Raw genomic sequence first — 20,277 nt, forward strand, 5'->3', positions numbered from 1 at the left:
AGGACACTGGGGTTGCTGATTCAGCTTAAAGACGGAGCAAGTACAGATAACACCGGCCTGGAATAAGAGGGTCTGATGTCCTCCAGGGATCAAGGGCTTGGTTTAAGTCTCTTTGGCCACTTCTGGAACTGGGCCTCTTTTTAAGAAACGCAGACACTTAAATGCGAACTCACTGGCTCCATTTTCATCTTTGGTCCTTGACAGCACTGAGCCTTCCACCCATCCTTTCCCCGTCCCCACTCATTAGGTACTTAAGCTAAAGAATCTCAGAGCACTTGACTGTGGCAGGAAGTCTGCATTAGACAGCCCTACCTGGGTGCCAGGATAAATCTCGGTCAAATCCCAAGCTGCGAGGTTTGCTTATTGACTTTTCAGATGTACATTTTATGCTAGAAGGAAATTTATTCTAGATCAGTGTTCCCTGTGTGCCTAGGAAACCTTGAAATGTCAACAGTGATATCTACGGCAAGGAACCTCTTAAGGATGCAGCACTGTCACCTCTGTGGTTCGGGTCGCTGCTGTGGCACAGGTCAATCACCGGCCCAGGAAGGTCAATAAACTCTTCTACCTTTAGCTGTGACTGCTAATCTTCCCATCCTCCTCCTCCAATCCCCTAGTCTAGAAAACCACTACTTTACTGTTTCCCCGTTTTGGTCTTTCACATGGAAAGTTTTATATATGGGATTTTGAAGGACTTCATACACTCAGTATAATTTTTTCAAGGGACAATTATGTAGCAATTCTTTTCTTTTATTTCAGAATAATGTACTATTGATTGGTTGAAACACATTTTTCATCTGTTAATGGACTTTTGGATGTTTCTATTGGGCTACTATGAATCACATTACTATAAAATTCATGTGTAAGTTTTAGTGAAACATTTATTTTTATTTTCTTGGGTATATACCTAGGAATGGGACTAGTGAGTCATATAATAATGCTAGGTTTAATATTGGAGGATTTCCCAGAGATTTTTCCATTGTGGACAATTTTATCTTTTTTTTACCCCTATGAGAGTTCAAATTTCTGCATATATCCTCCATAAATTTAGTACCTCATGTTCTGATTTTAGCCATCCTAGTTCTTGTCAAGTGGAATCTCTTTGTGGTTTTGATTTGCATCTCCTTGGTGATTAACAATGTCTAGAAGCTTTCCATATGCCTTTGACCATTTGTGTATTTTATTTGGAAAAATGTGTATTCAGATTCTTTGTGATATTTAAATTGCGTTATTTCACTTTTTATGAGATCCTTAGATGTCTTTAATATAAATTCCTTTTCAGATAAACAATTTGCAAAATTTTCTTCCATTTTGTGTGTTGTGTTTTCATGCTTTTGCCCTCAAACAGTTACTTTTAGTTGGGTAATATAAACATACCATAAAATTTTCATTTTCACTTTTTTTTTTGACCTTTTTGTAAACTTTTTAGGGCTGCACCCACAGCATATGGAGGTTCCTAGGCTAGGGGTTGAATTGGAGCTACAGCTGCCGGCCTATGCCACAGCCACAGCAACACAAGATTTGAGCCACATCTGCGACCTACACCACAGCTCATGGCAACGCCAGATCCATAACCCACTCAGTGAGACCAGGTTTCGAACCCTTGTCCTCATGGATCTAGTCTGGCTCATTAACCGCAGAACAGTTGAGAGTTCAAGATATAATGGGTTTACATTGGCTGAATGAAGAAACTTTTTCTCCTTGGCCAGGGATTGAAGCAAGAGAAGAAAGTCTTCCTTCTTCCTCTTGGGCTCAACTATCCTCACATGGTGCGAGAGTTCTTCTTCTAGTCTCCTGAGAGTATTTAAATTAGTTTCCTATTTATTAATTCTTTTCATACCTGTAAGACAAGTCCTCATTCTCCCATTCCCCAGTCCCTGATAAGAACCATTCTACTTTTTGTCTCTAAGAATTAAACTACTTTAGATACCTCATACCAGTGAAATCCTACAGAGCCATTTCAACAATGTTAGGGAGTTCTTGTTGTGGCTCAGTGGGTTACAAACCTCTCTAGTACCCATGAGGATGCGGGTTTGATCCCGGGCCTTGTTCAGTGGGTTAAGGATCCCACAGAGGTTGCAGATGTGGCTCAGATCTTGTATTGCTGTGGCTGTGGCTGTGGCCTGAAGCTGCAGATCCAGTTTGACCCCTAGCCTGGGAACTTCCATATGTTACAGGTGCAGCCCTAAAATAAGAAAAACAAACAAACAAAAAACAACGTTATACATTCTAATCCAAGAAATTAGGCTGTTTTCACATTCATATATTCATTTATTTATTTTGACCATGTTTTGTTGTTTCCCGAATATACATTATGTACTTGTTTTGCTAAATGTCCTCCCAATTACTTCATTCCTTTTCATTTTACTAAAACTGCATTCTTAGTTTCATTATCAGATTGTTCATTGCAGGTGTATAGAAATACAATTTTGGTATATTGATCTTGAGTAGTATCACTTTGCTGAACTGAAATATGAGTTCTAATGGTTTTTTTTAATTGAATTCCTTAAATTCTTCTGAATAGAAGATACCTCAAATGGAAGTAGAAATGTTTTATATCTTCCAACTTGTCTTTAAGCATTTTATAGCCTTTTACTGTATAATGATTTTGGCTAAAATCTCCAGTATCTTCTCAAATAAAAGTGGCAAGAGCACATATCCTTGTTTTGTTCCTTATCTTCAGGTGAAAGCATCCAAACTTTCTTTCTTTCTTTTCTTTTCTTTTCTTTTTTCTTTTTTTTTTTGTCTTTTTGCCTTTTCTAGGGCTGCTTCTGCGGCATGTGGAGGTTTCCAGGATAGGGGTCCAATAGGAGCTGTAGCCACCAGCCTCCGCCAGAGCCACAGCAACACGGGATCCGAGCTGTGTCTGCCACAGCTCACAGCAACGCTAGATCCTTAACCCACTGAGCAAGGGCAGGGACCGAACCCTCAACCTCATGGTTCCTAGTCGGATTCATTAACCACTGTGCCACAACGGGAATTCTGAAAGCATCCAAACTTTCATCATTAAAAATATTATCTTTCAGGGAGTTCCCATCATGGTGCAGCAGAAACGAATCCGATCAGGAACCAGGAGGTTGTGGGTTCGATCCCTGGCCTTGCTCAGTGGTTTAAGGATCTAGCGTTGCCGTGAGCTGTTGTGTAGGTCACAGTCGTGGCTCATACCTGGCGTTGCTGTGGTCGTGGCATAGGCTGGCAGCCGTAGCTTCAATTCGACCTTTAGCCTGGGAAACTTCATATGCCATATGCTGAAGTTCTCACCCTAAAAAAGCAAAAAAAAAAAAAAAAATTTGGGGGCATTCCTATCATGACTCACAGGTTAACGAACCAAAGTAGTATCCAAGAGGACACAGGATACTAAAAAAAAAAAAAAAAAAAAAAAAGGGCAGTTCCCATCGTGGCTCAGTGGAAATGAATCTTACTAGTAACCATGAGGACACAGGTTCAATCCCTGGCCTTGCTCGGTGGGTTAAGGATCCAGCGTTGCTGCAAGCTGCAGTGTAGGTCACAGATGCGGCTGTGGCTGTGGCTGTGGCTGTGGCTGTGGCTGTGGCTGTGGCTGTGCCAGCTGTAGGCTGGTAGCTGCAGCTCCAATTTGAACCCTAGCCTGGGAACTTCCATATACTGCAGGTGCAGCCCTAAAAAAAAAAAGGAAAAAGAAAAAAGGGAAAAAAAAAAAGCTTTGAGCAGTTCCCTGGTGACTCAGTGGGTTAAGGACCTGACATTGTCATTGCTGTGGTGCAGATTCGATCCCTGCCCCCAGGGACTTCTGCATGCTGCGGCTATGTCAAATTTTTTTTTAAAAAATAGGGGAAAAAATGGACTTCCTGTCGTGGCACAATGGAAACAAATCTGACTAGGAACCATGAGGTTGCGGGTTCAATCTCTGGCCTCATTCAGTGGGTTAAGGATCTGGCGTTGCTGTGAGCTGTGGTTCAGACGCAGCTCAGATCTGGCATTGCTGTGGCTCTGGCATAGGCCAGCAGCTACAGCTCCAATTAGACCCCTAGCCTGGGAACCTCCATATGCTGAGGGTGCGGCCCTAAAAAAACAAAAGACCAAAAAAAAAAACAAAAACAAAAAACAAAAAACAAAACCCCTGCAATTGATTGGATGAGGCATATTCCCACACTAATGGGAATAGCCTGATTTACTCAACTCCATGCATTAAAATAGTAATCTTACAAGAAAAAAACCCTAGAGCAGAAAGTTTCACTAAATGTCTGGGCACTATGGCCAAACCCAAGTTGAAAGAGAGGTAATAAGCTTTCAGTATTTTTTCATGTGGTGTCTTTGTATTACGGACATCCTGGCAATACACTCCCAGAGTTCTTGATGCCACAGAAAGTGACCTTGAGCGAGGAATTCTCACTGTTTGGGGGACCGGACAGATAGATCACTGGCGATGGGGAAAGCATTGGTGAAAATAGGAAGTCTGATCCATAGTCAGGGAATATTCTATTGCTAGCAGGTCTGTCCAGTGTTACACTATTGTATCTGATGTTCAGGTCCGACCTTTGATCAGATGTGGCCTGATGGATCTAGGGGAAAAAAACGCAGTATTCTGTAGTGGACTCTGTCAGGTCCATGGTGACAGCACACTGGCTATAAAGCACATGAATACCCTGGCTACTCTTGTCCTCTGAAGTGAGTCCACAAGTGGTCAACATACCTAAAATTAGGAGGTGACCCCTCTTGAGAATGAATATGGCAGAGAAGAGAGGAAGACACTTCCTACTTTTCTGGGATATGCCAACGGTGCCATTTTGGCTTTACCCTCTCAGCACCTGTATCTCTTCAATTAGGAGGCCTCTGTTTTGCAAGCCTGAGGGGGTCCTGCATTTGTGACTCAAGGGAAAATGAGAAGGTGGTCAGGGAGGATTGTGGATTCAGGCTCTGGGATATCCTCCATTTACAAAAAACTCTGTCATGAGTCAGCATGGCTTCTTCAATTGTGTGCAATACAGGCCATGAATAGTTCTTGGTACAAAAATGCCCTTGGTAATTTATGTTCACCATGTGAAGTTGAGAGGCAGTTGGCTTTGTAATTGGAGGCTGCAAGGCCTCTATGGTAAGTGAGTAGGGAGCTGGAGTGACTAGTTTTGAAAACATCTAGAACCATTTGTTTCCCAGCTCAAAGAGAGTGAGTTTCTAAGTGCTGGGTGAATGAATAAGGAAGCAGATGTTATAATAAGCGATGGCTGTGGTTTCTATGGCCAATGGAATGTGCCCATGATGAGGATTTCTACCATTGCTTCTGTCACACCCTCAGCTCACAGTCCCCTGGTGTTGCCTCAGAAATTTTTTACAGATATGCATGAATTTTTAAAGATGCTTCCAAGTAAGCAGGCTTGACAGCTAGAAATGGTCCAAGCATGCTGCTGCACATGAGTAAGGAGGTCCCTAGGCAGACTGCACTTGGGATACACTTTTAGGATTTGGAACCACAGAATGTCCAAAGATCTGGCTAGGGAACTGGGTTTCAACTCAGATTTTGGAAGCCCTCAGCCTTTATTCCTACAGCTCTAGTAGGTGTTTTCTCAGTTAAGACAGGGTTGTAAAAAAGGCCTGTAGGCCAGTGATGCTTCTTGCCCAGTCTTTCCTTCAACTTAAGAAAGATGACACAAAAATAAAAATCATAATAAAAAACCCCAGCTATAATGGAAAAAATAAAAATCATTAAAAAAAAGAAAAAAGAGGAGTTCCCCTCATGGCTCAGTGGAAAGGAATCTGACTAGCATCCATGAGGACCAGGTTCGATCCCTGGCCTCACTCAGTGGGTTAAGGATCTGGCACTGCTGTGAGCTGTGGAGTAGGTTACAGACGTGGCTTGGATCTGGCGCTGTTGCCCTGGCTGTGGTGTAGGCTGCCAGCTACAGCTCTGATTTGACTCCTAGCCTGGGAACCTCAATATGCCACTGATGCAACCCCTAAAACAACAACAACCAAAAAAATAATAATAATGAAAGAAAGAAAGAAAAGAAAAGAAAGATGTCACAGTGCTGTAAAGAAGCCCTGAACACTTAAAGAGCAATATTAAAGAGACCTTAACGTTTTTCTACATATGAAAGAGACTGTTATTTTTAACAATGAAATATATACAAAACAGGGAGTTCCCTTTGTGGCTCAGTGGTAAAGAACCCAACTAGTATCCATGAGGATGCAGGCTTGATCTCTGGCCTCACTCATTGGGTTAAGGAGCCAGTGTTGCCTGTGAGCTGTGGTGTAGGTTGCAGATGTGGCTTGGATTCTGCATTGCTGTGGCTGTGGTGTAGGCCAGCAGCTGCAGCTCCGATTCGACCCCTAGTCTGGGAACTTCCATATGCCATGGATACAGCCGTAAAAAGAAAAAGAAATATATACAAAGCACATACATACAGAAAATACTGCGTCCTCATGAGTTTCCACAACTGTATAGTAATACTGCAGATAAAAGCTGAAAAACATACCATTATCCCCCAGGATTGCTTTGTGGTGCCCATTTGAACAAAACCTCTCTAATATGTAGTGAACTGTACTACCCACCCAAAAAAAGGCGGAAAGATTGAAATTTTTTTTTTTGTCTTTAGGGTTGCACCCATGGCATATGGAGGTTCCCAGGCTAGAGGTCGAATTGGGGCCGTGGCTGCTGGCCTATGCCACAGCCATGCTGGATCCAAGTCGCGTCTGTGACCTACACTGCAGCTCGAGGCAACACCAGATCCTTAACCCACTGAACAAGACCAAGGATCAAACCCATGTCCTCATGGATACTAGTTAGGTTTGTTAACCATTGAGCCACAAGAGGAACTCCTCCTTTGCTCTTTAAAACTCCAAGCTATTACTTTGGTTTCCCACTTCTCCACACAGTGTGCTCCAACTCCAAGCGTATGGATATGAAACTGTGAACAGCAAAATGGGGTGTGGGGCTTTGTAGGAGTGAAACAGACTTTCAGCCCTCCTGTGATGAAAGAGTGTTGAGGAGTTCCAGTTGTGGTTCAGCAGTAATGAACCCAACTAGTATCCACAAGGATGCAGGTTCAATACCTGGCCTCACTCAGTGGGTTAAGGATCCAGTGTTGTTGCAACCTGCAACATAGATCACAGATGTGGCCTGGATTCTGCATTGCTGTGTCTGCGGTGTAGGCTGGCAGCTGCACCTCCAATTCAACCCATAGCCCGGAACTTCCATATGCTGCAAGTGCAGCCCTAAAAAAAAAAAAAAAGGTTGAAAAAAAATTTTTCATTTTTGGCAGTCCTGAGGCACATGGAGCTCCCAGGCCAGGGATCAGATCCAAGCTATAATCACAACCTAAGATGAAGCTTTGGCAATGCTGGATCCTTAACACACTGTGCTGAGCCAGGGATCGAACTTGTGTTCCAGTGCTCTCAAGATACCCCATTTCTCTCTCTCTTTTTTTTTTTTTTAGGGCCGTGCCTTTAGCATATGGAAATTTCCAGGCTAGAGGTAGAATCAGAGCTGCAGCTGGTGGCCTATACCACAGCCACAGCAATGTGGGATCCGAGCCACGTCTGTGACCTACACCACAGCTCACAGCAATGCCAGATTCTTAACTACTGAGCAAGGCCAGGGATCAAAATTGCATCTTCATGGATACTAGTCGGGTTCGTTTCTCCTGACCCACAACGAGAACTCCCCATTTCTCTTTCATAGTCATTTAGGATACTACTTAAAATGATGCCCTCTTTCTGCAGTTCATCTTGATTATCCCTGCATGATTGACTCTAAACAGCCATTGCTCTGTTTGGTTTGCTGCTGGGAAATCACAGTGTACTTGCAGAAACAAAATCTAGATGGGCTGGAGTGATGCAGATGACACTTCTGTTTCTCTAAATGGGTGGAATGAAGTTCTCAATGTATATACTGTACACTCAGTCCATAGAGCATAAAGATAAAAACACCGAATACTGTCAAACTTTCAATTATTTTAAAATGGAGTTCCCATTACGGCTCAGTGGAAATCAACCCAACTAGTATCCAAGAGGATGTGGGTTCGATCCCTAGCCTCGCTCAGTGGGTTAAGGATCCAGTGTTGCCTGTGAGCTAAGGTGTAGGTTGCAGAAGTGGCTCGGATCCTGTGTTGCTGCAGTTGTGGTGTAGGTCAGCAGCTGTAGCTCTGATTGGGAACTTTCATATGCTGCACATTTGGCCCTAAAAAGCAAGAAGAAAAAAAAAGTATCACCTCCTATGATATTAAACACAGAAAGAAACCACATGTATCTAAACATGTGGCCTAAATCAACAGAATGTCTCAATTCCCAGGTTAAGATCACAATGACATCCTCACTCATTGAGGCTTCTGCCTTCATAGAAAACATACATACCCCATCCTTCTTACAGTTCACATTTATTTATTTTTTCCTTGAACACCCTTTATTTCTATCATGTAAGGCAAAGACCATTTCTTAGTGATCTCTTTTCCCACAAAAAACACTATTACTATAAAAACATGATTACTTCAAACCGGTTCTTTCAAATCCTACAGTGCCTTCTTCTTTGTGCTAAATTGGATACACTGACTCTAAAATGCATGGTAAAGATGCTGAAATATCAGCATCAAGGGTATAGTCTTTCAAACTAAACAGACATTTCTCCGGAGACAACATATAGATGGCCAAAAGGCACATGAACAAGGCCCAACATCACTAATCATTACATAAATAAACCAAAACTACAATCAGGTACCACATCACACTGGTCAGAATGGCCATCACTGAAATGTCTACAAATAATAAATGGTGTGGAGGGTGTGAAGAAAAGGGACCTCTCCTACACTGTTGGTGGGAAAATAAACTGGTGTAGCCATTATGGAGAATAATATGGAGGGTCCTCAAAAGAGCTAAAAACAGAGTGCCATATGATCCAGAAATTCCACTCCTGGGCTCAAATGCAAAAAAACACACGCACCCCCATCTTCATCTGTTGGTGGGGCATTTAGGTTGTTTTCATGTCTTGGCTATTGTAATTTTTTTTCCTTTTTTAGGGCCCCTCCTGTGGCATATGGAGGTTCCCAGGCTAGGAGTCAAATTAGAGCTATAGCTGCTGGCCTACACCACAGCCACAGCAATTCGGGATCTGAGCTGCATCTGCGACCTACACCATAGCTCACAGCAATGCTGGATCCTTAACCCACTGAGCGAGGCCAGGGATTGAACCCGCAACCTCATGGTTCCTAGTTGGATTCGTTAACCAGAGCCATGATGGGAATTACGTTGGCTATTGTAAATTGTAAACTGTATTGTACTGTAACTTGTAAACAGTAAATAACACACACACACAAAACTGCATCAATTTGCTATACAGCAGAAATTAACACATCATAAATCAACTATACCTCAATAAAATATTACCTGGTATACTAAGAAGTGAATTTATGGTTTTATAACTCTATAGCTAACAATGGTAAAAGATAAAATTAGAAATTGGAAAAGTGAACAATAGTATAAACGAATGAAGCTTCCTACTAGTTAAGTTTACTTCCGTGACATTCTTTTTGTCTTTAAGAAAATGATTATATTCACCAATGATAGAATAAAGTTTACCAATTCGTATTCAATAAAGAAAAACTTCTCGGGGAGTTCCCGTCATGGCACAGTGGTTAATGAATCCAACTAGGAACCATGAGGTTGAGGGTTTGGTCCCTGCCCTTGCTCAGAGGGTTAACGATCCGGCATTGCCATGAGCTGTGGTGTAGGTTGCAGACGCAGCTTGGATCCCATGTTGTCGTGGCTCTGGCGTAGGCTGGGGGTACAGCTCCGATTCGAGCCCTAGCCTGGGAAACTCCATATGCCTCGGGAGCGGCCCAAAGAAATAGCAAAAAGACAAAAAAAAAAAAAAAAAAAAAGAAAAGAAAAGAAAAACATCTTGGGAGTTCATGTTTGACCCAGTGGGTTAAGAACCTGACGCAGTATCCCTGATGATGGAGTTAACATCAGTGGGTTAAGGATCTGCATTGCCACAAGCTTCGAGGTATGTTGCAGATGTGGCTGGAATCCAGTGTTGCTGTGGCAGTAGTATAGGCCAGCAGCTGCAGCTCTGACTTGACCCCTAGCCCAGAAACTTGCAATATACCTCAGGTGCAGCCGTTAAACTTCCATGGTCTTCTTTTTGGTTGCACCACTGTGAATGTCATGGTGAATCAGGTAAACACTCACTACCACTATTAATAGCATAAAGTGTTTCCTACACAAATTAGACACTATACAGACATAACCTAGAGAAGAGTGGCATCAGAATATTCCCAAGCATTCTGAAATACTTCCCTGGTGGACTCACGAGGCCTTATAGGAAAAAATTCAAATTCTCATGGATCTTTGATGTGGAAGCTGTGATAACATCAGGGGAAAACTACATTTCTATGAAAACAGAAATCAAAGAGTTGGTGGCAGTTGAAGGACACTCTTGACTGAAATCTGGAAAATAAGCTGGAAGACGGTGTCCTTGAAGCTGTTATGTTGTTATATATTTGTCACTCTCCTAGTGTAGTGGCTGCAAAATCTGGAGAATGCCTTCTTTGTATCTGCTTTTAAATCACTTACAGGTGATGCAACTGGTGAATTCTGACACTGAACCACACACTGAATCACATACGGGACGGATTTTGGAAAATCTAGGTCCTAACATTACTCAGAGGCAAGATACCTCCAGCTTTAGATTTTCTGTGTTATCATAAGTTTCTCTTCTTAATTCCAATAGCATTCACCAAATAGCAGTCAGAAGGAAAGACAAAAAGCAAACAGGAAAATTGTAACTGACATAAAATTATACTCATTGACAACCTTGCCATATATAAAACTTTATTCCAAGTGTTGAACAAGAAAGTCACAGAAAAAGGCTTCTGTAAATACCATGCCCCCCAAAAGGCTCTTTCTCAGTAAAAAAAGGTACAATATATGTAGTAGATTACAGATATCTAGGAACTGCTACCCAAGACCAGTAAGAAAACCCCAACAAATACCAAACTGCTATTTTCAATGAACCTTTAATGGAGAATGAAGAGCACATTATAAAAATTCAAGCCTAATTACATCATCGCTTGATTAAACAAAAAATTACTGAACTTTATGTACTACTGTTGAAAGACAACTTACAGGACTATCTCACATTAATGTTCATTTCTGAAATTAGTAGAAATCCACCATCCAAGGATACACTTCAAGAAATATCCTTAGTAGACACAACATATTTATAAACTTTTAAAACAGCTCTTTCATATTGAAGGTTTTCTGGAATATTAGGCATGGATTGCTTTCCAACTAGTTATGTTACATTTATATTTCTTCATTTGTGGGAGTTTTCATATGTAAAGATGTGAGCCCACTGAAGTGTTTCCCAGGCTGTATACTGACAAGAAGTTTTATCTAGTGAATCTTGTCATCCTTTTGTAAACAAATAAGATCAGAATAGGGTTTCTCACATTCTCTACATTTTATATTGTTTCTGTCTAGTGTGCATTCTCATGTGTCTTCGAATGATTGAGCTACAAATGAAGCCTTTCCCACATTCATGACATCGATAAGGTTTCTGTCCAGTGTGAATTCTTTCGTGCACATGAACATAAGTAGAAGTGAAGGTTTTCCCACATATCTTACATTTATAGGGCTTTTCTCCAGTATGGGTTCTTTCATGCATTCGGAAACTTTTTTGAGAACTTAAATTTTTACCACATTTTTTACACTGATACGGATTCTCTTCAGAGTGACTCCTTTCATGTATTTTAAGAGAACTGGGATTAATGAATACTTTCTCACATTCTTTGCATTTATAAGGTCCATCTTTAGTGTGTGTTATCATGTGATATTGTAAGTTATTATACCAGGCATAGGCTTTCCCACATTCCTTACACTCATAGGGTTTTTCTCCAGTGTGGATTCTTTCATGATTTCGAAGAGAACTGGGAGTACTCAATTCTTTAGAACATGTTTTACAGGCATATGTTTTTCTTCCCATGTGCTGTCTTTTGTGTATTTGTAAAGAACTAAAATAAGTGAAGGCTTTTCCACACTGCTTACATCCATAGGGTTTCTCTCCTCTGTGAATTCTTTCATGAATTCGAATAGTTTTAGCACATTTAAAGGCTTTTCCACATTGTTTACACTGATAGGGTTTCTCTCCATTGTGACTCCTTTCATGTATTCTAAGAGAACTGGGATAAACGAATGCTTTCTCACATTGCTTACATTTATGAAGTCCATCTCCAGTATGTGTTACCATGTGTTTTTGAAAGCTTGTTTGCCATGTGAAGGCTTTCCCACACTCCTTACATTCATAGTGTTTTTTTCCAGTGTGACTACTTTCATGTATTTGGAAACGGTTTTGAGATCTGAATTTTTTACCACATTGCCTGCATTCATAGGATTTTTCTCTTATGTGAGTTCTTCTGTGTGCCTGGAAGGTTTTTTGATATAGAAATGCTTTTCCACACTGTTTACATTCATAGGGTTTCTCTCCAGTGTGACTGCTTTCATGTGTTCTAAGAGAACTGAGATAAATGAATGCTTTCCCACATTCTTTACATTTAGATACCTTCTCATTGCATTTTTGATACTCTTGTGGTTTGTGTTCAGTGTGACATCTCATATGTTTATGAAGGGATGAATGATCCATAAAGACTTTTTCACATGTACTGCATTTACATGATTTCAATCCAGGAGTTTTTTGGTTTAAATTGAGAGTTGGAATAAGGTTGAAGTTCTTTCCACATGAACTACTGTCTTTACTTTCAGGAAGTCTCTTTACCATGGCACTTCTGAAAATAATGAGAATACTATTAATTATTTCTTTAGTAATCATTATACATTTATTATATTTACTATGATTTACAGAAATAGTGTGGTTTTCTATCTTGTGTGCATTGTTAGAAACTAAATATACTAACTTTACCCTTTATATTAAAATATACTAGGTATTAATACTAACTGTAAGTGAACTATTTTGCAAACAGTGAACATTTATATCACATTTAAGAAAATGTTTTTGGTAGACATTTTCTAAGAATAACTAAATTTGAAAATGAGGCTATTTGTTTTGTTTGTTCTTTACGCCATGATTCTTGAGGCAAATGTTTTGTATAATGAGTGTGACTCACCTTAATTTTCTCCCTGGGTTTTTGTACTGATCTTCAATGTCATGATCTTTCCATTTGGTTCCTGAAATTCAGACCCAGAAAAATGATCCCAAAGAACTAGAAATTATATAAAAACTATTATATTCTAGGCCCATGATGAACTCTGACCATGCCTAGTTTCTTTACCCACGTCTATCCTTTTCCACAGTCCACATCTTGGAACAATAGTGACAGGTGAGAAACACTGGCTCTCTAATTGACAAAGTGTGGGAATTTATTCATTCTTACCTATTAAAGACAGGTTCCTGAAGGTTTCCTGCATCACATCTCTGTAGAGTTTCCTCTGTGAAGGATGCAATAAAGCCCACTCCTCCAGGGTGAAGTTCACAGCCACATCATCAATGGTCACTGAGTCCTAAACACCGAAAATATATTTAAAGTATGATTAAGACTTACAGAACTAGGAGTTCCTGTCGTGGCTCAGTGGTTAATGAATCCGACTAGGAACCATGAGGTTGCGGGTTCGATCCCTGGCCTTGCTCAGTGGGTTAAGGATCCGGCATGGCCATGAGCTGTGGTGTAGGTTGCAGACGAGGCTCAGATCCCGTGTTGCTGTGGCTCTGGCATAGGCCAGTGGCTACAGCTCCAATTCCATCCCTAGCCTGGGAACCTCCATATGCCATGGGCGTGGTCCTAAAAAGACAAAAAAAAAAAAAAAAGCCTTACATAACTAAACACCGACTGCATCTACAGGATCATTACATATGATTCTGTTCTTTACAAAGAGTTATTCTATGACTTGATCATGAGAAACATGGAGTTCCACAGGGGCCTAAGGGTTGAGGATTCAGTGTTGTGACTTTTGTGGCTTGAGTTTGATCCCTGGCCCAGGCACTTCTATATGTAATGGGTGTGGCCAAAAAAATTAAATTAAAAAAATAAAAGCCATATATGACAAATCCACAGCTAATATTACACTCAGTGGTGAAAAGATGAAAGCATTTCCTCTAAGATCAGGAACAAAACAAGGCTGTCCACTCTCAGCAATACTATTCAACATGGTTTTGGAAGTCCTACCTACCATAGCCATCAGAGCAGAAAACGAAATAAAATAAGTCCAATTAGAAAAGAAGTAAAACTGTTGCTGTTTGCAAATGACATGATACTACACAGAGAAAATTCTAAAGATATTATCAGAAAACTACTAGAGCACATCAATGAAATCAGTAAAGCTGCAAGATATTAAATTAGGAGTTCCCGTCTTGGCAAGCAGAAATGAATCTGACTAGGAACCATGAGGTTGTGGGTTCAACCCCTGGCTCTGCTCAGTGGATTAAGGATCTGGCAGTGCTGTGAGCTGTGGTGTAGGCTGGGAGCAACAGCTTCGATTAGACCCCTAACCCCCCTAGCCTGGGAACCTCCATATGCTGGGGGTGGGGTGGAGGGTGGGGGGTGGCCCCCCAAAAGAAAGAAACTTTTGTGTAACAAAAGAAATAATTGCAAAAAAAATGAAAAGACCACCCATAGAATGGGAGAAAAATCTTTGCAAATGAAGCAACCCAAAGGGATTTATCTCCAACACAACTCCTGCAGCTCAATTAAAAAAAAAAAAAACAGACCAATTCAATCAAAAAATGGGAAAAGAACCTCGATAGAAAGAAATAGAAGATATAAGTAACTGAGATTTTATTAAAATTGATGATAGACAACAACTGTAGATTCATGAAGCTCACTGTACAATAAACATGAAAACACATAAATGGAGACCAAAGTATATCATACTCAAACTAGAGAAATAAACAAAGGCAGAAAGGAATATATTCTAAGATGTCAGAGCAAAAAATTCATTTCAGGTATAAAGAAACAGATTAGAATCAAATTGGACTTCTTTTCAGAAAAACAAACAAAGTAGGAACCAGGGGGATTGATACATTTAAAGTCTCAAAATTAGAATACCACTTTCCTAGAATTCTGTTAGAAAGTGCAATTAGGAGTTCCCACTGTGGCTCAGCAGGTTAAGAACCTGATTAGTATCTATAAGGATACAGGGTTGATCCCTGGCTTTGTTCAGTGGGTTAAGGATCTGGCGTTGTGCAAGTTGTGGCACAGGTCACAGATTCAGCTTGTATCCAGTGTTGCTGTGGCTGTGGCATATGCCAGCAGCTGCAGCTCCGATTTGAACCCTAGCCTGGGAACTTCCATTTGCCGCAGGTGCAGCCCTAAAAAGAAAAAAATTAAATAAAAGCAAACATCTCTTATATTTCTTATATAATAGAGGCACATTGCTAAATGTATACTGATAATTCAAGGACAATCACTAAAAAAGTGATTTTGAAATGTATAATGGGTTGGCTAAGAATCAGGTAAAATCCTAAATTAAATCCAGAGAAGGTTAAAAGGAGAGGGAAAACAAATGAAGAAATAAGGACAATGAATAGTAATGGTAAAAAATGTGGGTGATATTAATCTAACTATATCAACCACCATCTCAATCATCAATGGTCTCATTATAAAAGAGAGAAAAATATATTAATATCAGATTATTTATTTATGTATCTTTATTGAAGTACAGCTGATTTACAATGTTGTATGTCTGGTGGAAAGTGATTCAGAGTTCCTGTCGTGGCTCAGTGGTTAACAAATGCAACCAGCAACCATGAGGACGTGGGTTTGATTCTTGGCCTCCCTCAGTAGGTTAGGGATCTGGTGTTGCTGTGAGCTGTGATGCAGGTTGAGGTCGTGGCTCGGATCCCAAGTTGCTGTGACTGTGGCATAGGCTGGCAGCTACAGCTGCAATTCGACCCCTAGCCTGGGAACCTCCATATGCTGCAGGTGAGGCCCTAAAAAGACAAAAAAGATTTGTTTCTCTGTTTGTTTTAGGGTGGCACCCATGGTACATGGAAGTTCCCAGGCTAGGGGTAGAATTGGAGCTGCAGCCGCCAGCCTACACCACAGCTATAGCAACTTGGGATCCGAGTTGCATCTGTAACCTATACCACAGCTTATGGCAATGCTGGAGCCTTTAACCCACTGAGCAGAGCCAGGGATCGAACCTACATCCTGATGGATTCTAGTCAGGTACTTAACCCAATGAGTCACAACAAGAATTCCATGTATTTATTTAGATTATTTTACATATGTACATAAATATATAACACATTTATATATATTCTCTTCTGTTATTATTATTATTATTATTATGGCTGCACCTGTGGCACATGGAAGTTCCCAGGTCATGGACTGAATCCAAGCAGCAGCTGTGACTTAAACCAAATCCTTTAACCCACTGTGCCAGGCCTGAGATTGAACCTGCCCCTCCACAGTGACCCAAGCTGCTGCGGGCAGGTTCATAACCCCTGTACCACAGCAGGAACTCCCCATTAGTACCCTGTGCTAAACTGTTTTATATATAGTAGTTTACATCTGCTAATCCCAAACTCCGAATTTATCCCTCCAGTACTGCCTTTCCCCTTTGGTAAGTGTAAGTTTGTTTTTTGTCTGTGAGTCTCTTTTTATTTTGTAAATAAGCTCATTTGTGTCATATTGTAGATACCCTATAAGTGATGTGGTGTTTGTCTTTCTCTGACTTTCTTCACTTAGTATGATAATCCGTAGGTCCACCCATGTTGCTGCAAATGACATTATTTCACTTTTACATCTTTTTTTTAAATCAATTCATCTGTTGATGGACATTGAGGTTGTTTCCATGTCTTGGCTATTTTGTTAATATTGCTGCTAGGAACACTGGGTGCCTAAATCATTTCGAATTATAGATTTGTCTGGATATATGCACAGAGGTGGGATTGTTGGATCACATGGTAGATTTATTTTCAGGTTTTTTAAAAACATTTTTAAATTGTTTTTTTCTTTTCATGGCCACACCTGCAGCATATAGAAACTCCCAGGCTAAGGGTCATATCCAGGCCTATGCCACAGCCATAGCCACGCTGGATCCTTAACCCATTGAGTGGAGCCAGGGATCAAAAATGCATCCTCATGGACACTGTCGAGTTTTAACCTGCTGAGCCACAATGGAAATTCCTAGTTTTAATTTTTTAAGGAGGCTCCATATTGTTTTCCATTTTGACTGTATCAACATGGATTCCCATCCACAGTGCAGGAGGATTCCCTTTTCTACACGCCCTTTCCATTTTGCTTATGTTCTCTTCTAGGAGTTTTATGGTGTCATGTCTTATATTTAGGTTCTGAAGGCATTTTTTTGAGTTTAGTTTTGTGTATAGTGTAAGGGAGTGTTTTAACTTGATTGATTTACATGCAACTCTTCAGTTTTCCCTAAAACCACTTGCTCAAGAGACTGTCTTTCCCCATTATATATTCTTACCTCCTTTGTCAAAGATTAAATGTCCAGGAGTTCCCGTCGTGGCTCAGCAGAAACAAATCTGACTAGTATCTATGAGGATGCAGGTTTGATCTCCAGCCTTTCTCAGTGGGTTAAGGATCCGGTGTTGCTGTGAGCTGTGGTGTAGGGTGCAGACGTGGCTCAGATCTGGCATTGCTGCGGCTGTGGTGTAGGCCAGCGGCTATAGCTCCGATTCAACCTCTAGCCTGGGAACCTCCATATGCTGCCAGAGTGGCCCTAAAAAGACAAAGAAAAAAAAAAAAAAAGGATTAAATGTCCATAGGTGTGTGGGTTTATTTCTGGGCTCTCTGACCTGTTCTACTGATCCATATGTCTGTTTCTGTGCCAATGCCACACTGTTTTCATTACCAGAGCTTAGAATTATTGTCTGAAGTCTGGGAAGGCTATTACTCTAGCTTTGTTCTTTTGCCTTAGAATTGCTACGTCTTTTATAGTTCCATATAAATTTTAGGACTATTTGTCCTAGTTCTGTGAAAAAATGTGGTTAATTTAATTGAGATTATATTAAATTTGAAGAATGATTTCGTAATATGGCCATTTTAATAAAATTAAATCCTTCAATCCAAGAGTATGGGATAGCTTTCCATCTATTGATTAATTTCAACTTAGTATATCAATGTTTTATAGTTCTCATCATCCAAGTCTTTTACCTCTCTGTTCATGTTTATTCCTAGATATTTTATTATTTTTGATGACTTTTTTTTTTTTTTTTCCTTTTCAGCAGCCCCCGAAGCATATGGAAGTTCCTGGCCAGGGACGGAATTCAAGCCATAGCTATAGCAACACCAAATCATTAACTCACTGTGCCACTGTGGGAAGTCCCTTGATGAGATTTTAAAAGAGATTTTTTTTGTTTGTTTTTGGGGTTTTTTCTTTTTTTTTTTTTGGTCTTTTTGTCTTTTTCTTTCCTAGGGCTGCACCCGTGGCATATGGAGGTTCCCAGGCTAGGGGTTGAATTGGAGCTGTAGCCACTGGACTACACCACAGCTACAGCAACGTGGGATCCGAGCCACGTATGCAAACTACACCACAGCTCACGGCAACGCCGGATCCTTAACCCACTGAGCGAGGGCAGGGATAGAACCCTCAACCTCATGGTTCCTAGTCGGATTCGTTAACCACTAAGCCACGACAGGAACTCCTAAAAGGAATTGTTTTTATACTTTCCCTTTCTGATACAGTAATACTATATTTTTTAAATGACAATCATGTGTTGTCTACAAAAAACTTGTTTTAAATATGGAGTTCCTGCTGTGGTGCAACAGGACTGGCAGTGTCTTGGGAGTGCTGGGACACAGATTCAATCCCAGGCTTGGCACAGTGTGTTAAGGATCCCATGTTGCCACAAATATGGCTTAGGTTCCAACTATGGCTTGGATCTGATCCCTGACTCGGGAACTCCATATGCTCTGGGGTGGCCAAAAAAGAAAAAAAAAAAAAAAAAGCTATACAGGAGTTCCTGTTGTGGCTCAGTGGTTAGCAAACCTGACTAGCATCCATCAGGACATGGGTTTGATCCCTGTCCTCGCTCAGTGGGTTAAGGATCTGGTGTTGCTGTGAGCTGTGGCTAGGCTAGCGGCTACAGTTCCAACTGGACCCGTAGCCTGGGAACCTCCACATGCCTTGGGTGTGGCCCTCAAAGACAAAAAAAATAAAAACAAACAAACAAACACAAACTATATAAACATGAAGACACGGGTGGATGAAGGTAAAAGGATGGAGAAAAAGGCACCATGCCAAAACTAATCAAAAGATAGCTGGCATTGGTATTTGAATTTCAGACAATGTAGATTTCGGATCAAGAGAGCTCAGAGGTCAAAAGGGACATTACATTATGACATTCTCCAAGAAGACATAACAATCCTTCATGTGCACATACACAGCAATAAAGGGGCAAAATACATAAAACAAGAAGAATGCAGGGTGGAATACATGAATCCATTATTATAGTCATACACCATCACCCCCTTATCATAAGCTATATGTGAATATATATAAATATATATATATATATTATAGTAGGCAGAAAATCAAGAAGGACAGATTGAACTGAATAGTGCTATGAAACAACTCAATTTAATTAATTAATTAATTTATTTATTTTTGTCTTTTTGTCTTTTCTGGGGCCGCACCCACAGCATATGGAGATTCCCAGGCTAGGGGTCTAATCGGAGCTGTAGCCACCGGCCTACGCCACAGCCACAGCAATGCCAGATCCGAGCCGAGACTGCAGCCTACACCACAGCTCACGACAACGCCGGATCCTTAACCCACTGAGCAAGGCCAGGGATCAAACCCACAACCTCATGGTTCCTCGTCGGATTTGTTAACCACTAAGCCACGACGGGAACTCTTCAATTTAATTTTAATCTATGACTATTTCGTGCAACAAGAGCAGAACACACCTTCTCAAGTTTGCATGGAACATTCAATAAGACAGAGAGCACTTTCTGGGACAGAAAACATACCTTAACAAACCTGAAAGAACTAAAATTATATAAACCATGCTCTTAGAAGTCGAAGGTGGAATAACATGGTGGTTCAAAGGGTTAAGGATCTGACATTGTCACTGCTGTGGCAGTGTTCAATTCCTGGCCTGGGAACTTGTGCATGCCATAGGGGTGGCCAAATAAACAGAAAAAAAGAACCCAGAGGCATTAATCTAGCAATGAATAGCAGCAAGAGAGTTAGAAAAGCCCCTAATAAGTACAGATTCCACAACACACTTCTAAACAATACATGGGATCAAAGAAGTCTCAGAGTTCCCGTCATGGCTCAGCGGTAAGGAACCCGACTAAGATCTCTGAGGATGCAGGTGGGAACCCGGGC

At 40.8% G+C, this 20,277-nt stretch overlaps 1 protein-coding gene across 4 annotated transcripts in view; it reads right to left on the bottom strand.

Moving 5' to 3' along the window:
• Positions 1 to 10,780: 10,780 nt before the first annotated feature.
• The window catches only part of LOC125125652 (zinc finger protein 791-like), a 60,925-nt gene continuing 51,428 nt past the window's right edge, over positions 10,781 to 20,277 (bottom strand). For all 4 annotated transcript variants that reach the window (XM_047776958.1, XM_047776956.1, XM_047776957.1 and 1 more), the window contains 3 exons: positions 13,356 to 13,482; positions 13,089 to 13,149; positions 10,781 to 12,749 (listed from right to left, as the gene is read on the bottom strand). In XM_047776958.1, the coding sequence (XP_047632914.1) occupies positions 11,423 to 12,749; positions 13,089 to 13,149; positions 13,356 to 13,389 (1,422 nt within the window). In that variant the 5' untranslated portion in view covers positions 13,390 to 13,482 and the 3' untranslated portion in view covers positions 10,781 to 11,422. The remainder of the gene's footprint in view (positions 12,750 to 13,088; positions 13,150 to 13,355; positions 13,483 to 20,277) is intronic.

The sequence above is a fragment of the Phacochoerus africanus genome, chromosome 4, assembly GCF_016906955.1.
Source record: "Phacochoerus africanus isolate WHEZ1 chromosome 4, ROS_Pafr_v1, whole genome shotgun sequence".
In the NCBI taxonomy this organism is placed as follows: domain Eukaryota; kingdom Metazoa; phylum Chordata; class Mammalia; order Artiodactyla; family Suidae; genus Phacochoerus; species Phacochoerus africanus.